This window comes from Gracilinanus agilis, chromosome 6 (assembly GCF_016433145.1).
Source record: "Gracilinanus agilis isolate LMUSP501 chromosome 6, AgileGrace, whole genome shotgun sequence".
Classification (NCBI taxonomy): Eukaryota; Metazoa; Chordata; class Mammalia; order Didelphimorphia; family Didelphidae; genus Gracilinanus; species Gracilinanus agilis.
In genome coordinates this window covers 193,858,455-193,881,413 of record NC_058135.1, presented here as the reverse complement: position 1 = coordinate 193,881,413, position 22,959 = coordinate 193,858,455, and the positions used below count along the sequence as shown (strand labels likewise).

The window sequence follows — 22,959 nt, the reverse complement described above, 5'->3', positions numbered from 1 at the left end:
CTTACTAGATGAGTCTCTCATGGAGTCTCAGTCTCCCCATCTCTAAAATGAGATGACTGTCCCAGATGACCTCGAAGGTCCCTTCAAGATCAAAGTCTAGGATCTTGTGAATCTCTGAACAACTGACAAGGTCGATTGTTTGTCAAAGTTGTCCCTTCCTTTCCACTCCTTCCACCTCCTTGACTCCAAAGCAACAACTGGAAACTGGAAAATAAGTATTCTGATGTGGTGCTTAATTCCTTGACATACACCTCAGGAAACAAACAAACAAAAAAAGTAGCACATTTCAAAGTGCTCAAAATAGAGGAGAAAAGTTCACACAATTCTTTTGACCAAAAATAACAACCATGACTCACACACATCCACTATAATAATCTATCACGCTAACATGCAGTGCCTGCTTATAATTTATCAGCTATGCAGAGCACTTTGTCTCCGTGTTATTGAGAAGGTCTCTGTGACCATCAGTCCAAAATAGCAGCGTTCTGTAAAAGAAATGTCAGACTGGCTACCGCTGGGAAGGATTTCATGGAGAAAGGAGACAAAACCAAGAGATTAATGCCTTTAAATCTCTGGGGGAGTGGGTAGTACAAACAGCACATCAGGAAAAGGTGGGTTGTTTTTTTAAAGCCTATTTAAAATATTCAGATCGAGGGTCGACATTAAGATTTGACATTTTAGCCCCAATAGTGGTGGAATATTGACAGACAAAGGGAAGGGAAAAAAGAAAATTAAAGTCTGGAGATAGGGGAAAGGAAGAATAATAGCCAGCACCTACTATGTGCTAGCCATAGTGCTGAGTACTTTACAATTATTATTTCACTTGATTCTCACAAGAGCTCTAGGAGGTAGGAGCTATTATTATTCACATTTTACAGATGAGAAAACTGTGGCAAACAAGAGGTTAAACAATTTGCCCAGGATCACACAGTTAGTATGTAAGTGAGGCCAAATTTGAACTCAAGTCTTCTTGTCTCTAGGTCTAATGTTCTAGCCATTAGATGCACCATGAAGAGAATCTTGGTGAAAAAATATGGCCTCAGGATACACACTTTGGGAAAAAAAAAAGAATCCTGAGGTATGGTAGAAAGAGCACTAGAAGGGGCAGCTAGGTAGCACAGTGGATAGAGTACTAGGTGTGGAGTTGGGAAGACCTGGGTTCAAATCTGGTTTCAGGTACTTGCTAGTTGCATGATCTTGGGCAAGTCACTTAATCTTCATTGCCTAGCCTTTGCTGCTCTTCTGTCTTAGAATTGATACCAAAATAGAAGGTAAGAGTTTATTTTTTTAAAAAGGTAAGAAAAGGCACTGGAATTAGAACCAGGAAAATAACAGGTTCTGATATAGCTTAATTGTACAACCTCTCAATTTTAGTTTCCTTATCAATAAAATGGGTGAAATAACTCTGCAGTCCTTGCTTATTAAAGTTGTTGGTGAAGATCAAATGAGATTTATATATAAATACATATATATATATATATATATACAACCCGTAAAAATCTTAAAATCTATGTAATATAAATCTGTAAAAATCTTAAAATCAATATGGTATATATCTATATAATATATATAAATCTAAAAATCTGTATAGTTTATAACTGCGTAATCTATCTCTGTGAAACTAAAAAACCTGTATAGTATATATTTATATAATATATCTTCATAAAAATCTTAAAATCTATATAATATATATCTGTAAAAATCTTAAAATGCTATCTAAATACCATCTATTACTATGGTCTTCCCCCACAAGATGGGGATTCATGAGATATCTGCCATTTTTTGTCATTCGGCTGTAATTACAAGATCTCCCTCTCTCAAATAGTCCACATAATGGAAACTGATGCTCTTGGGAATTTTCTCCCTTCAAGGACCAGATCTATGAATGCTGGCATTGGTTGTGAAGGTATCAAGAGGGTAGAAGAAGCAGTTCGGATCCTTCCACCAAGTTCTCCCAGAAGCTGTCAATAAGGAGGCTAATGAGTGTCAGTCATAATGGGTAGCAGTTGTCCTCCTACCTCTGCATTAACACCTTTTTAAATTTCGCTGGATCTATGCTCCAGATCTCTGTTTCCTAATATCTATTACAGACTCTGTGAAATAAATTTCAAAACAATTTGCATGAAAGATACTACCAAACAACAACAAACAAACCATCACACAAATGAAACTTGCTCACTGAATATTTCTTAAACATTACAAGAATTTTACAAATGATACATTATGAAGGATGATGACGATCATTATTCTGTGCTACTGCTTTACGTTATCCAGATATCAATATCACTTCAGCATGAATAGATTTCTGGACACCTGTCTATCATGAGAACTAGCTCAAAAAAATTGAAGTTGGAAAAAAACGCACTATGAAATAACATTTCTCTCCTTGACACACAAAATGAAAATGCATTACGTGTATGTGTGTGTATGGGAGTGGGAAAGAGAAGGTTTTTAAGAAGGGGCATGGAAGGATAAGAATAGCCAGAACTAGGGTAATGTAATCAGAGTTTTGTCCCAGGGTGCTGAAGTTTAGAAGGGGCTAGTAGTACCTACTCTGCTTTATTAGTTACAAAAAACAGATCTTAGCAGCATATTGGTATGCATAATTAGTTAAACAAAGCTATTCCTCTCCTACTACTCCCCAAACCTCCAAAACCTATTCTGCTCTGGAGTTAAGAATGATAAAAGGAAAGTTCACAATAGTTTTAGTGAAACTCAAGTAGGCAAGTCAGACCATGAATAAAAGTGCCCGCTGTGGTCAATAGAGACTGAAAATCATTATCAGTTGTTTAATGACCGAGATGAGAACATCAGGCACTTCTATTCATGGTCTGAGTGACCAGTGATCAAGGGGTGAAAGTTTCAGCAGTTAAGGAATGATACTTCAAGCCTTCCAGGATCCTTATACTTTATGACTCTTATATCATTTCAGAAATCTAGCCATGGAAAAAAGTAATCCTGCTTCCCATGGCTATAAAAAAAATTAAATCTACCAACATGGCCCACGTAGCCAACTCCTCCATTTGTAAACTGGCAAATCAGGACCAGGACTCAAAGGAGAAAGACAAATTCTCAACAGAGCTAGATAACTCCCGAAGGAGAGGTGATAAATGTATTTTGTTGAGTCATTTTCAGTTTTGTCTGACTCTGTTTCTCCTTTTTTTGGAGGGGGTGGTTCTTTGGCAAAGAACTGGAGTGGCTTGCCATTTCCTTTGCCAACTCATTTTACAAATTAGGAAATGGAGGCAGACAGGATTAAGTGACTTGCCCAGGGTCACACAACTAGTGTCTGAGCCTGAATCTGAACTCAGGTTTTCCTGGCATGCTAGCCCCCTGTGCTACCTTAATAAAGGCATGAAACCCATTAACAATATAAAAAGCCAAATATGGAAAACATATAAGAGTTTTTCTTTTGAGCTCTTACAATCCACACCTTCAATCAAGAAAAGAGCTAGATTAAGCTAGAATGGGGTGGGGGGAGGGAATGTCTGATGAAACATCAAATTCACTTGAGAGGTGTGATTGATAGCAAATTTAATTGCAATTTCTCCTCCACTGCTTTTTTGTGTGAAAGTGGCAGTGCTTGCGCTAATAGTAATATAGAAAAACTTGCTTTGCTTAGCAAAGACCCCCTTTTCACAGTAACTGCCAACAGATGACCTCTGGTCTCAGGGCAGCCTTGTGTCTTTATTTTTAACATTGAAGCTTATTTTTTTCAATTCTGCACGTGCACTGGAAGCCTCTCCTCCCATGCATATAGAGGCATGCGTGTAAATGAATGAAAGGGATGTTTGCACCGCTGAAATGGTGGCTTAATAAGATGCTAACTAAAGCTCCTCTTCTTCATGAGTAACTAGGTCATGCAGTGACTTTTGTTCCTAGAAAGAGAGACAAATTGTGGCATGGTGGGAAGAAATGTGGATTTGAAACCCAAGGACCTGGGTTCATGTCCTGGCTCCAATACTTCCTACCATGGTGACAGTGAACAAATCACTTAATCTCCATCAGACTCTGTTCCCTCATCCATAAAACCAGTGGGAGGGACCACATAATTCTTTGACATCACTGTGGTATAGTGAATCGAATGATCGAATGCAGGATCTAGGGTCAAGAAGGTTTAGGTTTAAATCCTGCCACTAACAATTATCAACCAAGTGACTCTGGGTGAGTCACCTATGAGCCTTTGTTCTAAAACCATAGTTGTTTTTTTTCATTCTGTCAGGCTCAGTTTTCTCACCTACAAAATGGGGATACAAATACCTGCCGAAACTACTTGGATAAGATCAAAAGAGTCATTGTATGGGAAGTATCTTGCTAACTTTAAAGTGGTCTATTGCAGTAATAAATATTATTGACCCCAATCTGAGGCCCTCTTCAGTTCCAAATCTATGTTAGAGAAGGGAAATTTTACCTTTTCTAGACCTTGGAATTGTACTATTCCTTCAAGGCTGGGAGCAAAATTGTAACATAGGGCTGAAGCTTATTTTCTCAAGACTATTAATTCCACCACCCCCAACCTCCCAAATCTAGCCATTCCCTTGCAGTAGTATATACCCTGCATTCAGTTCCCAAGGAATAGGATAGTCACCACAAATACCTGATAAAGTTAGTGTTGTTCCTCTATATCTTAGAGGGAACCAAGAAGCCAAAGGCTTCTGGACCCAAAAGATTGAACTTCTCATGCCAGAATCACAATCATAAGGACAGTCAATATGATTAACATCATTTACATAGTATTTCACTGTTTGCAAAGTATTTTTTCCCTTATGACACTCCTGTGAAGAAGGTGATATGAGTACAATTACCCCCATTTTATAGATGAGAAAGCCAACTTGACCCAGAGGATCACATCTCTACAAACTGCTAGACCCAAGTTTTAGTCTTCTAAGACTAGTGCTCTTAATACCACAGCACACTGTCTATTCCCTTAAAGGAGATGTGTTAAAATCACACGTCTCTCTCTCTCTCTGTGTCTCTCTCTCTTTTTTTTAATGTGGACCCTGGGCTTAGCATTTGATGTAAATGTTGGCCCTTTACCATTATCTAGTCACATCATGTGTATTAATTCATCATCTCCCCCTATAAAAGACTATAGGCTATGGCAGAAACAGTATCGTCTGTTTATAGGGATATTAAAGACTAGCTAGTCCAGGCTAAAACTAAACAAGGAATCTTCTTTTCAACATCCTAGACAACCAGTCATCCTAGATAATCAGTCTTCCAGCCTCAAGACAGCAAATAATGGGCAACTCATTACTTCCTTAGTCAATACAAAAGAAAAAGAAGGGAAGGAAAGGGAGAGAGAAGGGAAGATGGAAGGAAAGCAATATCATGAGGAAAGGTAAGAGAAAATCACGATATTATTGGTAATTGCTCCAGTTGGCAGGATCCTAGGATCCCCCATCCTTTCCCTAAGGTTAAGTTCAATTCTGGTGTAATTCTAATTATTTATATTTGTATGTGTCCCTTTTCCTGGGGCCTCATTAGGACAAAATGCTCTCATGTGGTCTTGGTTCCAAGAACCAGGGAAAAGAACATCTCAAAGCAATGTGTTGCTGGGGAATTGTCTTTTTTGTTTTGAGCATCAAATTAGCATTCATAAACAAAGCCACTATTATTCCAAACTAGACACAGAAGTGAAATCATAAAAGAAGTCTTTTCATAGTGTGTGTGGGGGAAAACACTAGACTTGGAATCAAGTCCTAGTTTTGATGCTTGCTAGTTCTGTAATCATGGACTTCTCCGAGAATGAGTTTCCACATATGTAAAATAGAAATAAAATTATTTGAATTACCTGCCTCATAGGGTTGTTTTGAGGAAAGCTATAAATGTCAAATTACTGTTGAAATGTGAGTTGGCATTATTCCTCAGGGAAAAGATGTTCCCCCCAATTCCCCCTCCCTGCCCCAAGTCAAAAAGGGTTTAATCAGTTTTATGATTTCTCTGTAGTTATTCGATAGAACTTCTCTATTGGGCATTCAAGACCCCTCCACACTTTCCCATCTTTTCTTGTGTACTTTTAAGTTCTAGCTTAAAGTGACAGGGAATTGGAAAGATACTCTATATTTCTTTCCCTCTCTTTCTGACCCCTTTCTCAGGTTATTCCCTAACCCGAGACTGCCCCTTCTTTCTTTGCCTTTTAAACTACTATTGTGAGAGAAGCAAAATCTGAAGGCCCTGACCTTTCAAGGCTAAATTAATTTTTCCTTAAAAGGCATTGAAACTGTCCTTGAGCCTTAATTGGTTCAGAATCCAAAGGCCTGGACTGTTAACAGAATTTCCTGTTGTCCTAGGTAAAAAAAACAACACAAAAAACCACACATACCACAAAAGCCCAGGGCATGAGGTGCCATCTGGCCCTTCCCTCAGGCTTCTGGCCAGCTGACCATCATGGGCAGCACAGTCAGGAGGGCTGCACCCAAATGAACCAATACTGTATCCTTGCTGAATAGCCTTTTCTTATTCCAAACATCTTTTCCCTGCTATTGCCAAGTAAATTTCCTTTTGTCAACTGATGGATGTTCTAAGAATGTCTCATTTTGAACCAACCTGTCTTGAATCTAAGTAATTTTACCTACCTATTTACCCTCTGTTTTTTAAATCAATTTTTTTCCCTTGACAAAAATTTTCTTCTCCCATTTCCACCCCATTCCTACCACTGAAATTAACAACAACAATAATATCTTTGTAATAAATATTGATAACCAAGCAAAAAAAGCCTAACACTGGTCATTTCCATAAAAAAATAGATATAACTCATTCTGCACTTGGAGTCTACTGCCTTTCTGTCAAAAGATGGGCTTCATTGCTGGTCCTCTATTCTAGACCATTGCTGGGCGTTATTGCTAGCCATTATGTTGATCAAAATTCTTAAGTTTTTCAAAGTTATTATATAAATAATATGGCCATCATTGTATCAATTGATTTCCTGGTTTTGCTTACTTCTCTTTGCATCAGTTGATACAAATCTTTCACTGAAACCATTCCTTTCGTCATGTCTTATAGCACAACAGAATTCTATAGTTACTTCAGTCATTCCCTAAGTAATGGGCATTTCCCCCTTCATTTCCAGTTCTTTGCCACCATAAAGAGCTGTTATGAATATTTTTATAAATAGGATCTAGTTCTTTTTTTTATCTCTTTGGAGTATAAGCCTAATGGAGTTATTGTTGGGCCAAAATGTAGACACATTCTAATGAGTTTTTGACCCAACTATCCTGTAAAACCCAACTCATATTACCTCCTCCAAAAAGCCTTCCTGGACACCCCAAGTTAGTAATGAATTTCCCCCTCAGACTTTGAATTTGTTCTCGCCCTCCTGAATGCATTTTTTTATGAAATTGGTATTATTACTTCTGGGATCAGTACCTTGTCTTCATAATAAAGTATAAATTCCTTGAGGACAGGGATCATGTTTTATTTAAACTTTGTATCTTCCCTAGCCCTAACTTGTTACAATATTTTGCACATATTTGGCCCTTAATAAATGAATGTTGCTATGCCTGACACATCAGGGATAGGCTTGTTAGACCAGGTACTTTCATCTAGAAAAGGAAAGAAGATATTTCAAATCAGCTAGAGTGAGTGAAGACTTTCTGAGCCTTCATTGGAATTCTACCAGGCTCCATGCTTCATCTTGTCAGAACTGCTCATAACTGGCATAGTGAAAGTAGCTTAGGACTTACTGGGATTTGGGGATTATTCTTTTGTTGCTATTATTCAGAGCTAGTCTATTACCTGAAAAGGACCAGGTACTTGTGTTGAATTTCCTAAAAACAAGCCAATGCTGGGACCCATGATGGTGGTGATATGGGGCACAGGTTTTATGTTCTTTGTATATAAATAGCACTCAAACTTCTGTCTGATACCACTAATATCTCTCTAGCAATGTAAGTGATCAATACATGTTCATCTATTGTAACTCTTGGCTACTTCTTCCTATCAGTTTGCCACCAAAGATGCAATCAATGTGCCAAGGACCCGCTTTACTTTCACTTGAAATTAGAAGGGTGACAGTGCAAGAGCCATTGGTTGATTGTTCTTTGCTTTTACCATATATATAACTGGTTTGTATATTTAAGTGTTGTCGCTGTTCCTTGAAATCCTGGAACTGACTACAATAGCATCTCAGCTAAGAAACTAGAAGGAATACTTTCCCCCAGCTTGGCTGCTATCATATAAAAATGGTAAGAAGGAAAAAAGATCTTAAAGGACTGTACAGCTTCTTGTCCAATGATTAGTTTGCACTGGGAAAATGTGCTGCATTCATGCCAAAGGGCCTCATTCTGATCTCACAAGAACATTAACTCAAGATGATTTAAATTCCCTTTTGTCTCTTTTGGGGAAACTGCTTTTTTAGAAAAAAGGACTTTGCTCCATATAAGGGGCTTTTGAGATCTTTCTGGTGGCATCTTAGTACAGGTACAAAAGAGACCCATGTCTAATCTCTGCAAATAGTTCTGTCTGGAGTATTTATCATGGGAAAATTTTTGTGTCAATATCCCTCGAGAAGCTATTAGGGAAATTACTGCTGTCCTGATTTCTTCACAGGTCCTGTAATGAATGATTAACCATTGAAAATTGAATCATTTTGAAAGGATTCTAACTCACTCCCTGCCACAAAACTGAGACAATACTAAAACCAGAACTATAAAGCAAAAAAAAAAAAAAGCTTTGGTATGTTCTCAGACACAGGTAAGAAAAAAAACAATACATAAGCATTTGATACTTGGAATTTATGTGTCTGTATGTATTGTATTTCTTTATCTGTTTACATCGAGTTTTTTTGCAATACAGAATAAGCTCCACCAAGTTCTATTTTCTTGTTTATCTTTGTTTTCTTAGTTCCTAGAACAAAGATAAATATATTTTGTATAAGTATGAAAATAAGACATATAGTAAGCACTTAATAAACTTATTAAATGGAATTGAATTATAGGCAATACAATATATACTATAGCAGGAAGACTAGCCAACTAGGAGTCAGGAGATATAGGTTTTAGTCTAAACTCTTTAATTAACTTGCTGAGTGACCCTGGGTAAATCCCTTAACTTCTCTGGACCTGAACAGTATAATCTATAAAATAGGGATGATAACAATACTTTCCCTGATTTCCTTGCAAGGCTATTTTCATACTCCAGTGAAATAATATATATGGAGGCACTTTTAGAACTATGAAGTCCAAATGTAAGGTGGGGAATTTTATCATCATGCTTGAGAAGGTCCATACTAATAGGAAACTGAATTTAAAACATCTATAGGTGCCAAGATGGACTTCTCCTATGACATGAAATACAAAGGACCACGTATCATCTTGTATTCTGAAGCACACAGAGGAGGCTAAGTTGTAGACAAAAAGGCCAATGGGATGTTCTATTTGGCATCGTCCCCTTTCCTAGCACCAACATCTTGGCACTCCACATGGGCATAAGTATTAGCTATGCAGGTGAGTGTCTCAAGTGCTTAGCTGAGCTCCTCATTGCCTTCCATTTATACAATGTGTGCATATGTGTTCTGCAGCTGGAGGGGTAAATACTTCACTTGGTGTTTTGCCTTTGGGATAAACATGAAATACAATCCATGAGACTTGAGGTCAAGGGGCATGTTTCCACCTCTGTCTAGCTGATGAAAAAATTTAGTGAATAATTTCCTCTCCCTTTTCACCCCCCACCCTTGCTGTACCTCCCACTCAAAAACAAACACCTGCTTTAAGCAAAATGAAGAGTTTCATTACAAAAGACACCAAGAAATTTAGTTCTCTGTCACTCTTTCCCATATTGTTTCCTGTACTACAGCAGCTCAGGTAGAGATCTTTAGCATAATAACAGAAAAAAAAAACCCTTACAACCTGACCTCCTAAAAATGAATGAGAATATAGGTTGGCTCTTTTAGTCTTCCTTCTCTTCTCTAAACCTTCCTGTTACTTTTCCAACTACTTGTCAAGCAGAAACCTTCCAGACGCCATGTTTGTCCAGCACATTGATAGAAAAGTGTCCGTGGAGCATCAGGATCAATTAGTAACCACCACAACAAAAAGAAGCAAACATTACAAGGAGGGGAACTAAAGAGCAAGTTCACAACCATTCAGGCAGTATCTCATACAGTCATTCCATGCTTCTAGGGTCATAAAGATGCATCGGAAAAATCTGAGTGAAATTCACCAGATTCTCTTCGGTTAATGCAAATTTTTTATTATAAAGTCATGGAATGCAAACCCACCCAAAACTGTAAAACTGCTTCATGAATACTAACGAACTGTAAATATACTAAATCAGAGGAAAGACTACCACTGAGAGTCACAGAAAACAACCCTAGCAATTCAAGATTAAGGATTCTAATGTTAAACAATTCATTCCCATCCACCCAGATAATTTTGCACGGAAGTTCTAGCTAAGACCATGACAAATCCTCTTGCACCTCTGACCAAATTATGAATGACATAAAATAATCACAAAAGAAAAGTGCTTTTGGGGAGCGGGGTGGAGACACCATATATGAGAGGGAACCATAGTGTCTGATCTGCAGTTCGGGGAGAGTAAAAATACCTTTTTACTTAGCTATCCTGTCTATGGTGTCTATTCTATACCTAAGATTGCAAAACTCACTTCTTTTAGTGAGGGCAGATTGCTTCTTTTAGTTTGCACAAAGTGCTGAAGATAGCAATTAGCAAAAAATTAGTTAATGCCTACATAGACATTTATTTCATTCTGGCTTAGATGGAAAGGATTTTAGAATTTGATCATGACCCAATCTAGTTACCAAAGCTGTGAAAAACATCAGAAAACCCCCATTCTATCCACTTATTTGGCAGCACCCTGATCTAGCCTTCCCCTTCCCCCTCCCACCCCATACCAGGTATAAAATTTTCCTTTCTCAACCAGGAAACTAGGCTATGAATGCAGCATTATTCAGCTTGACATACAGACAGACAAGTAAGAAGGTGAAAATCCACATATATTTAAGTCTGCCTCAAGGAAGCAGTTTAAAGAGGTCCCAGGAAATATGCCACTAGAAACATTACATTGCCTTATAACTCACTTGAATGAAGGGGAAAATATGGAATTTGGAGTACGAGAATCTTGGCTGGAATTCTGACTACACTACTTACTGCCTGTGAGCCATTTAACCCCATCTGGACCCGTTTCCTCATCTGTAAAACGGGGATCCTAAATTTGATAATTTCTAAGGCCCCCTCCAAGATTAAAGTCTTTGGTAAACCTGAGCCTGTGCACCAGCTACCTCATGAGCACAGTCAGTAAAATGACTCCAGAGAAGTGGTCTGTGTTTTGACTAGAAGCCTTAAAAGTCTCATCCTGCCAAATCTTCAACCTAGGTGCTAGGACCAGTTCTAGGAGGTTCGTTATCATTCCTTTCATGGAGAGAAACCCCAGCCGCAGCAGTCCCAACATTTAGCATCTCCCTGACTCTGTCATCATGTACATACCTACAATGTCAATAGCTTTTTCATCTTAGAGGCTGCATACCCCAACCCTCCCACCCCTGACAAACTTCCCCACCTCATCCTATCCTCCACCTAGGCCAAGGAAAATGAAAAGCAACTCCCCTCTACAAAAGTGAATAAGGATAACCCCCTAGTCTCAAGACTTCATGTTCTATTAAAAGGAAAACTAGTAACAACCAACTTTAGACTTAGAGAACTGGTCAGACCTTTAGAGTCATAAGTAGGAATATTGAAATACCTTCAATAAATATGATAAACCACATGTGGGAACTTGAAATATACCCTGGACTGAGAAGGGGGAGTAGAGGGAGAGAGAAGAGACAGAAGTGTGAAGGCTACTAGAGAGACCAAGCTAATGGAAGACCTCACCCCAGCCAAATACCTAATTACCTGAATTATAAAATTCATATGAATTATAAAATAATAAATATATGGAGGAGTAGAAATGCAGATGAAAACATATGATTTATCGCTTGTTTATTTGGGTATATGATTTGGAGTTTCAGTTTTATAAGATTATTCTATTATAAAAATGAATAATATGGAAATGTTTTGAGTGATAATACATGTATAAACCAAGGTGAATTGCTTGTCAACTTTGGGAGCGGGGAGGGCAGAGGGGAGGGAGACAATACGAATCATGTAACTTTGGAAAATTTATGGGTAAATTTGTTATTGGAATAAAATAAAGGTAAATTTAAATTTAATAATAATAATAATAAATATATCTAATGTATAATTATTATATTATATAATAATATAAGAAATATATAAGAAATAAAAATTAGTATTATAAAATTCATATTAAAAATACTAAGCTCCATAGCTTCTACACTTAAAAGACACTTGAAATTCGACAAACTGGGGAAAAGCCCTGATCATACGACCTCAGTTACATGGGCAGACTGGTAGGAAGATATTGCTCACACTGTCAGATTAATCAGTTGTTTGTGCCCAATTGTTTTCTTTGTTACAAGAAAGATTCAATTTTTGGAGGGATTTGAGAAGAAGGTTAAACAAGTATGGCATATTTGGAGATGGTTGTAATGTGAAAACAAAAGGCATCAATAAAACTCGATTTAAAAAAAGAATTAGTGTTTTTAGGAACTGATACTTTGGCTACTCAGACTAACTGAAGAAACAAAAATAAATCCTACCTGCTTCCTCCTTTCAGGTGGAATTGATGGGTCTCCATCCTACAAAGAAACAAAGCACATTTCACTTTTTAGAATGTTTTAAAAAACAAACATATATGTCAGCCAAGCTGGAAACAAAAGACCAGAAAAAAGCCAACACTCATTTGCTGAACTTCAAACCCAAGCCAGCAATTCTTTTTTCCCCCCAAGTAACTATGTGAGTTGAAACAAAGGTGCCTTTAAAATACTCAGAACTCCAAGGGAACCAGTTCCAATTGACACAAAAGCTATAGAGCTTCAAAAACTAATGAATAAGAACTAAGCAAAATAGTCAAAATATTCTCTGAACTGAAATAATAGTCCCATCCATAGGGTCATAAGAATTTAGAATTTAAAATGATTTTTAAAACCACCTAGTCCAACTTCCTCCTCACATTATAGATGAGGTGACTGAGGTCCTGAGATGTAATAAGAGTACAGGAACAAGAATGGTATTCAGATAATAAGCAGCAGAGATGGAATTTGAATCTAGGGCTGCTTTCTCCAGATGTGCTTCTGTCAATGCAACATGTCTCATTCAGGTTAAGCCCTGATTTTAAACTAACAAAATCAGAAGGAGAAGGGGTGCTATTTTTTGTTTGTTTTAAGAAATAAAGTGGATGGAGAAGTCAGTCTCACATAAATTATCGTTTTAAAAGAAAGATCTCCTTTTATCTTGTGAGTGGCTTGTGCCTCCTGACCTGGCCCTCCACCAGTCAGATTTCAAGCAGACACATTTTCTAGAGAAAATCTCTACAGACAAGCTTCCTCCTTCCCCAAGATAATTCAATGGTTGCGGCACAGTTTGGCAATTAATATCGATACCGTTAGCATCATGTTAAAAAAAAAAAAAAAAAGGATAGCAGCCATTGAGCAAAGAGAAGCAACCTAGTTACCCACCCACCCACCCCCACCTTGGCAAGCTCATTCTCCCAAAGACTGCATTTTCACTTCCCAATCTGGTTTGATTTCTCACCCAGGTGAATAGGCAATTTGCAAAGTAGCTACGTACAATCAGCTCTCGATATTTCTTTTTCAGGGACTGGTGCCGCTCCCGAAGCTGATTGGCCATGAGTTTGTACTGGTCTCTTTCCTGTTGACATGTATCCAACTCCTTGGAAAGGATCAGCAAAGCCTCCTTTTTACTTTCTAGCTTCCTTTTGCACACCAGGTACTGTAAAAGCAAATAAAAACCAATAATTGGTTGGAGACCTTTAGCAACGTGAAAGAACCTTTTATCATTCTGACAAAGCTGTAACTACAGTGGACTAACTGGGGCCATGGCCCAGAGAGCGAGAAATTAGGAAGCTCCTAATCACACTTTCAGTTCTTTGGTAGCTTAGAAACTACTAAATGTAGCTCGGCGTGAGCAAAAATAATAACAGGAAGTTACCAGATCTGATATTCTAGGGTCTCTCTGAACTTTACCCACTCCCCAACTGATCTGCTCACAATTTCCTTGCTGCTTGCCCTAGGTGCAAAAAAAAATGCCTAGTTACAGCTCTGCATTCTGGGATCAATATTTTGGGAGCCAAAAAAAGAAAATTTGATCTCAAGATATATTAATAGAGGCATGTTTTCTAAAACTGGAAAGGAGGTAGTATTATATTCTGCTCTGGATAGGCAATGTGGAGAATTGTGTGGATGTTTAGAGAAGGACATTAACAGATTAGAGAGCAGAGGAGGGTAACTAAGATGGTAGTGGGGCAGGAAATCATGTCATACAAGCACCAACTAAGAGAACCAAGAAGGCAGAAGATTAGATAAAAGGGAGGGACAAGGAAGCTACATTAGCGCTACCTTTAAGGATCTGAAGGGTTGCCATGCAGGATTAAAATTAGACTAATTCTATTTGGCCCCAGAAGACAAAACTAAGTAGAAGCTTCCAAGAAGTAGATTTTTTCTTTTAAGTTTTTTTTTTTAAACCCTTAACTTTTGTGTATTGGCTCCTTGGTGGAAGAGTGGTAAGGGTGGGCAATGGGGGTCAAGTGACTTGCCCAGGGTCACACAGCTGGGAAGTGTCTGAGGCCGGATTTGAACCTAGGACCTCCCGTCTCTAGGCCTGACTCTCAATCCACTGAGCTACCCAGCTGCCCCCCCAAGAAGTAGATTTTTAATGAGAACTGTCCAAGATGGAATGAGTTGCCTTGAGAACTAAGGGATTCTCTGTAATTGGAAATCTTTAAGATGATCTGGATGGTCATTGGAGGGATCTCCTGTTCTAGTTTGGGTCCTTTTTAAATCTAAGGTTCTGGGATGGCTCATTTGCTCTAACACTTCAAATCTCTGTGATTTCATCAATAGGATCACTCCCTCCATTCTCAATGATCAAAACTTCTCCACAGCCACCATCATTGGTCTTTGTGAGTTACTTGGCCAAAAGACTACTTGCTCAATGACAAACCACAGTTCGATTTGTCACACAGTAGTTAATTTTAATTCAATTAACATTTATTAAGTACCCACTATGTGCCAAGCACTCTGCTAATCTCTGGAGGTACAGAAAGACACAAAGGACAATCCCTGCTCTCAAGGAACTTCCAATTTAATGTGGGGTAGAGGTGGGAGGGGAGACAACACATAAACAAATATATACAAAGAAAGAGATATACAGGATAAAAATAATTGATAGAGCAAAGGGAATAAATAAAAGAATCACATTGGCATTTAAACCTAGGTACTTTGCCTCCAAATCCAGGGCTCCTCCCATTAGTATATTATCTCATGTGACCCTTATCAGAACCAAGTGAATGGAAACTGTAATTTCCATTTTACAGAGGCAGCAACTGAGACTCAGGTTCAGTGGTTTACTTATCTAATAAATGGCAGAAATGGAACCCGACCTCAGTTCTTTTTAAATTCGAGCCTATCATCATTTTCCCTACACAATAATCTCTTTCAAACCACTACTAAGATGCTAAGTCAGATAATACCATACCCTACCACCCAAGAGAACCACCTTCAAGTAGGTCCAAGAATGAAGAGTGTAGTATTTACAGGCATAGTTTTTCTCCTCTTGCTTTTTAACCATCCTGCAATGACATTTGCAACTTCTTCCATAATTCAAGTACACACACCCATAACACAGAGATTCATTTTCATAAATCAGTTCTTTCAACAGTTCTCCAAATTCTCTACAAATACTCTGGTACCCCTGCCTAGATTTCTTACTTTATAAAGCTAAACAGGTACTTCCCCTCCTCATCCCTCTCCCTTCATCCCTCCCTCCTCTACATGTGCTCCCTGCCCCATCCTCTCCCCACTTGACAGTTATCAAGCTGGGCACTTGAAAGTGTGAGCCCACATCATCTTTTAAGTTTATTGAATCTATTGCATAGTTTGATGTTATTCACATATATGAAATGTGGCACTAAATACCTTTTGGATTTGCCCTGTAAAAGACCAAATTCAGAGCATTCATGAAAACAATTTATAGTTTCATTATACACTTTGACATGAATACTTTGTCATTATGGCCTCTCATAGAAAGCCAGAGAGCACGTCAGCACTTCCTGACCGTCCTGAGTCAATGCTGTTTTTATGGACAAAAAGCATTACTCAGAGAGAGCACTTGCTTGGAATTGACTTTGTTAAGTTCAATTTCAAATAAATGAAAGAGGAAAAAGGAGAGTTTTGTACATTAGCACAAGCTTCTTTTTCTAAAATAAAAAAAAGTAATTGCTTTGCTTGAAAAACAAAGGGGCAGGAGAAACAATTGTGAGATGGATTTGAGCTCTAAGAGAGGGCACTTCCACCTTGGAGGAATTTTATCCCTGGCAGTAATGAGGTTGGAATCCTGCCTTAAAATGTCCTGGATTCTGAGTCTTTGGCATCATCTTTGTGCAGGCAAAATGGTCTTGTTTTTCAGAGAAAAATTCCCATCAGGTAAATATCACAGGAAAAGTGTCAAAATGTAAACTTACATGTTCTAAAAGAATCACTGAGATTTCAGAAAGAAAAAAAAACCACACACATATTACTAACAATTTGCAGATCTGCCTTTCTCTCTGTTTCAGAATTATTATTATTTAAAATAAAAGCTGCAACAAAATCTGAACCTTTGTTCATTAGAGTTTATCCATTCTTTATGTGATGCCACAAAACTATGCTGAGAAGCTTTCTGACCCTAATTGAGGTCTGAAGGAGAGGGACTGAGACAGTTAAATTGCTGAAGCTGTGTTTAGATGTATACTGCTGTTCTGTCAGACAAGAATAAAGGCTGGAACATCCCTTATTTACAATGCCTGGCACAATGTAGGCTTTTAATAAATACTTGCTGATTGATTGATCATGATTTATGAGGAACTGAGAAAATTCAGATCAAACTGTCCTGTCATTAAGTACAGATGTAAGTCTGTTATGACGCCAAAGGAAGAGTCTAACAAAATTGCTTTTTTTGTTGCAACTACTGGAGATAGAGAAGAATCTTTAGCATTTTCCCCTCTTCTTGAAAGAGCTGGCAGTGCCTGGCCAAGACTTCTGGGTAAACAACATTGCTGACATAAGGAGATCTCTAAGGTTCATTTCCCCTTGAGGAACAGAAGCAGCATGACTTAATAAAAAAGAACAATGGATTTAAAATCAGAAGATCTGGGTTCGAGTCCTAAGTTAGATACTTCCTAACTCTACGAACTTAGAAACTTAGATATGAGTTATTTTCAATAAGTTAATTAATTAAGCTACAGTAGTTGTATTAATATATCTCCTCATAGTGTAGAAGGGCTCATGAATTCCTGAAGGTTAGGCCAGAAGAGCATGGGTTCTGACAGATCCTTAAAATCTGAAAAGATTTTGCATACTTATTGAAGCATTCCCCTCATCTCATCCCTCTAAGTAGAATGTATCTTCAGTAGAATCCAAAGGTAATCTGTTTAAGTATCCCCATCACCTAGATATGCCCCATTTTCTTTCCCACTAATAAGAGGATGGACACAGCTATAAAAATCTTGCTTAGCAGCAATTTGGTTGCTTACAGTAGGTTTATAATAAATGGTTGATGATTCCTCAAGTTGACTGGAGTGCAGGTCCAGTAACACATTGTATGTTACCTGAAGACCAACTGAGCTAAGTGTGTGGAAGTTCATTGCTAGACTGGCTAAAGACTGAAGCACATTTTGGCAGCAGTAACTCACCAAGATCATCTGCAAAAGTAGAAAGAAGGTGTGATCTCCAGTGGAGGAGGTAGTATGCAACCTAACAAAAACATGGATCCTTAAATATAAGGATCTTTAAACCTTAACTTTAAAATAAGTATAATAACACAAACAACTCACATATATAGAAAATGTTCATTTTTTGACCAAATGTATTAAGGTTAAAAATAACATGAACCTTGAAATAATTCTTCAGTGAGGACAGGCTGCACCAAGATGGAAGAATAAGGCAGGAACTCCCTGAGCTTTCCCCAGATTATTTCCAAACTACTATTTAAAAAGGTCTCAAAATGAATTCTGGAGCAGCAGAACCAACAAAGGCAGGGTGGAACAATTTTCTGTCACAAGATAATTTAATAGGTCAGCTGAAAAGGTCTGTCTCACTTAGGTAAGAGAGAAGTGCAATCAAGCACAGGCAGTGTCCCAACAAACCAGCAGCAAGGCTCCCTCACCCTGTATCCAGACACCTAGCACCCTGACACAGACCTGCATGCAGGTCCACGCCTACAATATAGATCCAACAGGTCCCATGCTCCCAGCCCAAGAAGAGTTGAACAGAATATTTGATTTTTAAATACAAGACTCAAGAGAAGCATAAAAAGTTAAATAGGAAAAAGAAACCATAAGGGATTTGATAAGGTTAAATTGTTTACATTTCTATGTAGGAAGACAATACTTATGACTCTTTAAAACTTTATCACTATCAGGGAAGTTAGAGAGAGTATACTTAGAGAGCATGGGAGTACATTGGCTATAATGGGATGATATCCCCCCCCAAAAAAAATTAAGGGGTGAGAAAGTGGACTACACTGGGACTATAGGGAAGAGAGAGGTAGAGTATGATAAGTTATCTCACATAAAGAGGCACAAAAGAACCTTATAGTAGAGAAGAAGATAAGGGTGGTGGTGATCGACAATACTTGAATCTTTCTCTGATCAGAATTGGTTCAAAGAGTGAAGAACATCTACATTCAGTTGGGTATAGAAGTCTATCTTGCCCTATAAGGAACTAGGAGCTGAGGGTTATAAATGAAAGGTGGAGGGACTAAAAAACAAGAGGGATAATTGGGGGAGGCAGTGGTCAGAAGCAAAACACTTATAAGGAAGGAAAAAGTGAAAGAAGAAAGAGAAAAGGATAAACTGGGGGGAAATAGGATGGAGGGAAATACATAGGCAGTAATTATAACTGCAAATGTGAATGGGATAAAATTTCTCATAAAACAGAAGTGGATAGCAGAGTGTATTAAAAACCAGAATCCTATAACGTGTTGTTTACAAAAGACACAACTGAAGCAGAGGGGGCTGGCACAGAAATCTAATATGCTTCAGCTGAAGTGAAAATTTAAAAAGCAGGAGTAGCAATCATAATCTCAGTTGAAGCAAAAGCAGAAATAGACCTAATTAAAAGAGAAAAGGAAGGAAGCTACATCTTGATAAAAGGTATCAAAGGCAATGAAGTAAACACATATGCACCAAATGGTATAGCATCCAAATTTTTCAAAGAAAAGTTGAATGAGCTATATGAGGAAATCATATAGTAATACTATACTAGTAGGGGACTTTAACTTACCCCTCTCAGAATAAGATAAAACTAACCCAAAAATATACCAGAAAGAATTTAAAGAGGTATATGGAATTTTAGAAAAGTTAGATATGATAGACCTCTGGAAAAAACTAAATGGGAATAAAAAGAAATATAACCTTTTCTCAGTGGTACATGGCACCTACCAAAACTGACCATGTATTAGGCCATAAAAACCTCTCAACTGAATTCAGAAAAGCAGAAATATTCAATGGATCTTCTTTAGAACATAAATCAATAAAAATTACATTCAATAAATGACTTTAGACAGATTAAAAATTAATTCTAAACTAAATAATCTATTCCTAAAGAATGAATGAGTCAAAGAACAAATCATAGAAATGCTGAATAATTTCATTAAAAGAGAATGACAATAGTGAGACAACATACCAAAATTTACGGGATGCAGCCAAAGCAGTACTCAGGGGAAATTTTATATCTCTAAACTAATACAGCAATAAAATAGAAAAAAAATCAATGAATTTATGTGCAACTAAAAAAACTAGAAAAGGAATGCATTAAAAATTCTCAATTAAATACTAAATGGAAAATCCTGAAACTCAAGGAAGAGATTAATAAAACTAAAAGTAAGAAAATCATTGAATTAATAAATAAGACAATGAGCTGGTTTTATGGGGGAAAAACAATAAGACAGATAAACCATAGGTTAATTTGATTTTTAAAAAGAAAGAAGAAAACCAAATTACCATCATCAAAAATGAAAAAAAGGTAAATTCAGCACCAAAGGAGAGGGAAATTAAAGCAAGCTGTAGGAGCTATTTTAGCCAATTATATGCCCATAAATTCAGCCATATAAGCAAAATGGACAAATACTTACTAAAATATAAACTGCTCAGATTAAGAGAAGAAGAAATAAAGTGCTTAAATAACTCCATTTTAGAAAAAAGAAATTGAACAAGTCATCAATGTATTCCTAAGGGAAAATCCCCAGGGCCAGATGGATTCATAAGTGAATTCTACCAAACATTTGAAGAACAAAATTCCTCTGGAAGAACAAAAGGTCAAAAATATTAAGGGAATTAATAGGAAAAACATGAAGGAAAGTAGCCGATATGTATCAGATCTCAAATTGTATTATAAAGTGGTAATCATCAAAACATTCTAGTACAGGCTAAGAAATAAAGAGGTCAATTAATGGGATAAATTAGGTACACAATACACAGCAGTAAATGACCATAGTAATTTAGTGTTTAATAAGTGCAAAGATATGAGCTCTAGGGACAAGAGCTCACTATTTGACAAAAATTGCTGGGAAAACTAGAAGATAGTTTGGATAGGTATGGATCAACATCTCACACTGTATACCAAAAATAAGGTCAAAATCAGTATATGATCTAGACATAAAGGGTGATACCATAAGCAAATCGGGAGAGCATAGAATAGTTTAGTCAGCTTTCTGGAGAAGGGAAGAATTTATGACCAAGCAAGAGACAGAAAGCATTGTGAGGTGTAAAAAGGATAATTTTAATTAGAACAAATTAAAAAGAGATTACACAAACAAAAATCTGATGCAACGAAGATTAGAAAGAAAACGGAAAGTCTAGGTAACAGTTTTACAGCATGTATCTCTGATAATGGCCTCATTGCTCAAACATATGAAGAAAATTGTGTCAAATTTATAAGAATATAAGTCATTCCTCCAATTGTAGTCAAAGCATATGAACAAGCAGTTTTCAAATGAAGAAATCTAAGCTATCTATAGTCATATTAAAAAAAGCTCCAAATCACTGTTGATCACAGAAATGCACATTAAAAGAGCTCCAAAGTATCATCTCATACCTATCAGATTAGCTAATATTATGGGAAAGGAAAAATGATAAATGTTTGGGGTTGTGTGGGTAATTTGGGTACTAAATGCACTGTTGTTGAAATTGTGAACTGATCCAACCATTCTGGAGAGCAATTTGCAACTATGTTCAAAAGGTCATGAAACTGCATACCCTTTGATCTTACAAAACCACTTCTAGGTCTGATCCTAAAGAGACTTTTTTTAAAAAGGAGAAGGAAGAACCAAATTGTTCAAAAACACTGATAGCAGCTCTTTTTGTCATAGTAAAGTGAAATCAAGGTGATGTCCATCAGCTGGGGAATGGCTGAACAAGTTGTGGTATATGATTGTAATGGAATATTATTATGCTATAAGAAATGATGAATAGGAGGATTTCAGAAAAACCTGAAAAGGCTTATATGAACTGATGAAAAGTGAAGTGAGCAGAACCTGGAGAACATAGTACATAGTAGCTGCATTATTATATGATGATCAGCTGTGAATAAATTAGCTATTCTCAGCAATACAATAATTCAAGACAATTCTGAAAGACATGATGAAAAATGCCACCCACTTTCAAAGAAAGAACTTATGGAGTCTAAATGCAGACTGAAACATATTGTTTTTCACAGTATTTTCTGTGTGGGTGTTTTTTATTTGTGTCTCTTCTACAACATAACCAATATGGAAATGTATTTTTCATAATAACACATGTAACCTATATCAAACTGCTTACTGTCTCAAGGATGGGGGAGGAAAAAGTGGGAAGAATAGAATTTGGAACTCAAAATTTAGAAAACTAATGTTAAAAGTAGTTTTTACATATAATTAGGAAAAATAAAATATACTGAAAGACAAAAAAAATGAATTCTTCAGCAAGTACCTATTTGGGAGGATGGGCCAAAGACAATTTTTGAAAGGGTCACTACTAGATTCAGTTTTTGGTTGATGGCTACTGTCCTCCAAATTCAAGAGCAATTAGAAGATTTACATGAGCAGAGACCAAATCATGTGCTATCACCAATCTCAAAGAGCTGGCAGGAATCTTAGTGATAACCTAGTGCCCACCTACTCATTTCACACATGAAGAATATGAAGCCCAGAGAAGGAAAGTGATTTCTTCAAGCTGGTTAGTAGTAGCCCAATAGTCAAAGACAAAGCCAGGGAAAATCTATGTTTAAAAAAAAAAAAACAACAACTCTCCATGTCTCCAATTGTGGGTTGCCAGAGAATGGTAGTAATAGATTTTTATATACCCTTTTATACCATAGAGAAGTGTTTTTAAAAATAACAAAGTATGGTTATATCCATTTTTTTGCATTGAATTTTGCCAAGCAATGATGTATATTTCAAAAGCAATAAAAATAATGAGCAAGAAACTGGGAGCGTGGAAGGCAAAGGAGAGAAATTCCTTTGTCTGAAATAATAGTAGACTTAATTTAAGCTCAAAAAAATCGCATTTCCTTTCCTGTCAATAATAGTATATAATTCCTTCCCTGCCAATAATAGAGACCAGAATTGCCACAGAGAACTTGCTTAGCAACAGCTGCTTGGAAAAACCCAACCCTAATGTTGAACTCAAATAACAGCACCTTCCATGCTTTGGGAAATCCCTCAAAATCCCATGATTATGACACTATCCTATAACCTCAGAAACCAAACTCAGATTCTAAAGAGAGTTTAATATCAGGTCAGTCAGTCACTTCTTTGGAGAGCCCTTTGCCAGTTGCTCAGCTCAACTGACCCCTATAGCCAGATATCCAAGCCAAGGATTATGGTTCCTATGAGAAGAATTCAC

General features: G+C 37.2%; 1 protein-coding gene across 1 annotated transcript in view; it reads right to left on the bottom strand.

Annotated features, from left to right (window-relative positions):
- Positions 1-13,724, bottom strand: part of CCDC149 (coiled-coil domain containing 149) — a 73,612-nt gene extending 59,888 nt beyond the window's left edge. The window contains exons 1-2 of the mRNA XM_044681756.1: positions 13,650-13,724; positions 12,620-12,658 (exon numbers count right to left, since the gene is read on the bottom strand). Of these exons, the coding sequence (XP_044537691.1) occupies positions 12,620-12,658; positions 13,650-13,709 (99 nt within the window). The 5' untranslated portion in view covers positions 13,710-13,724. The remainder of the gene's footprint in view (positions 1-12,619; positions 12,659-13,649) is intronic.
- Between the last annotated feature and the right edge of the window lie 9,235 nt (positions 13,725-22,959).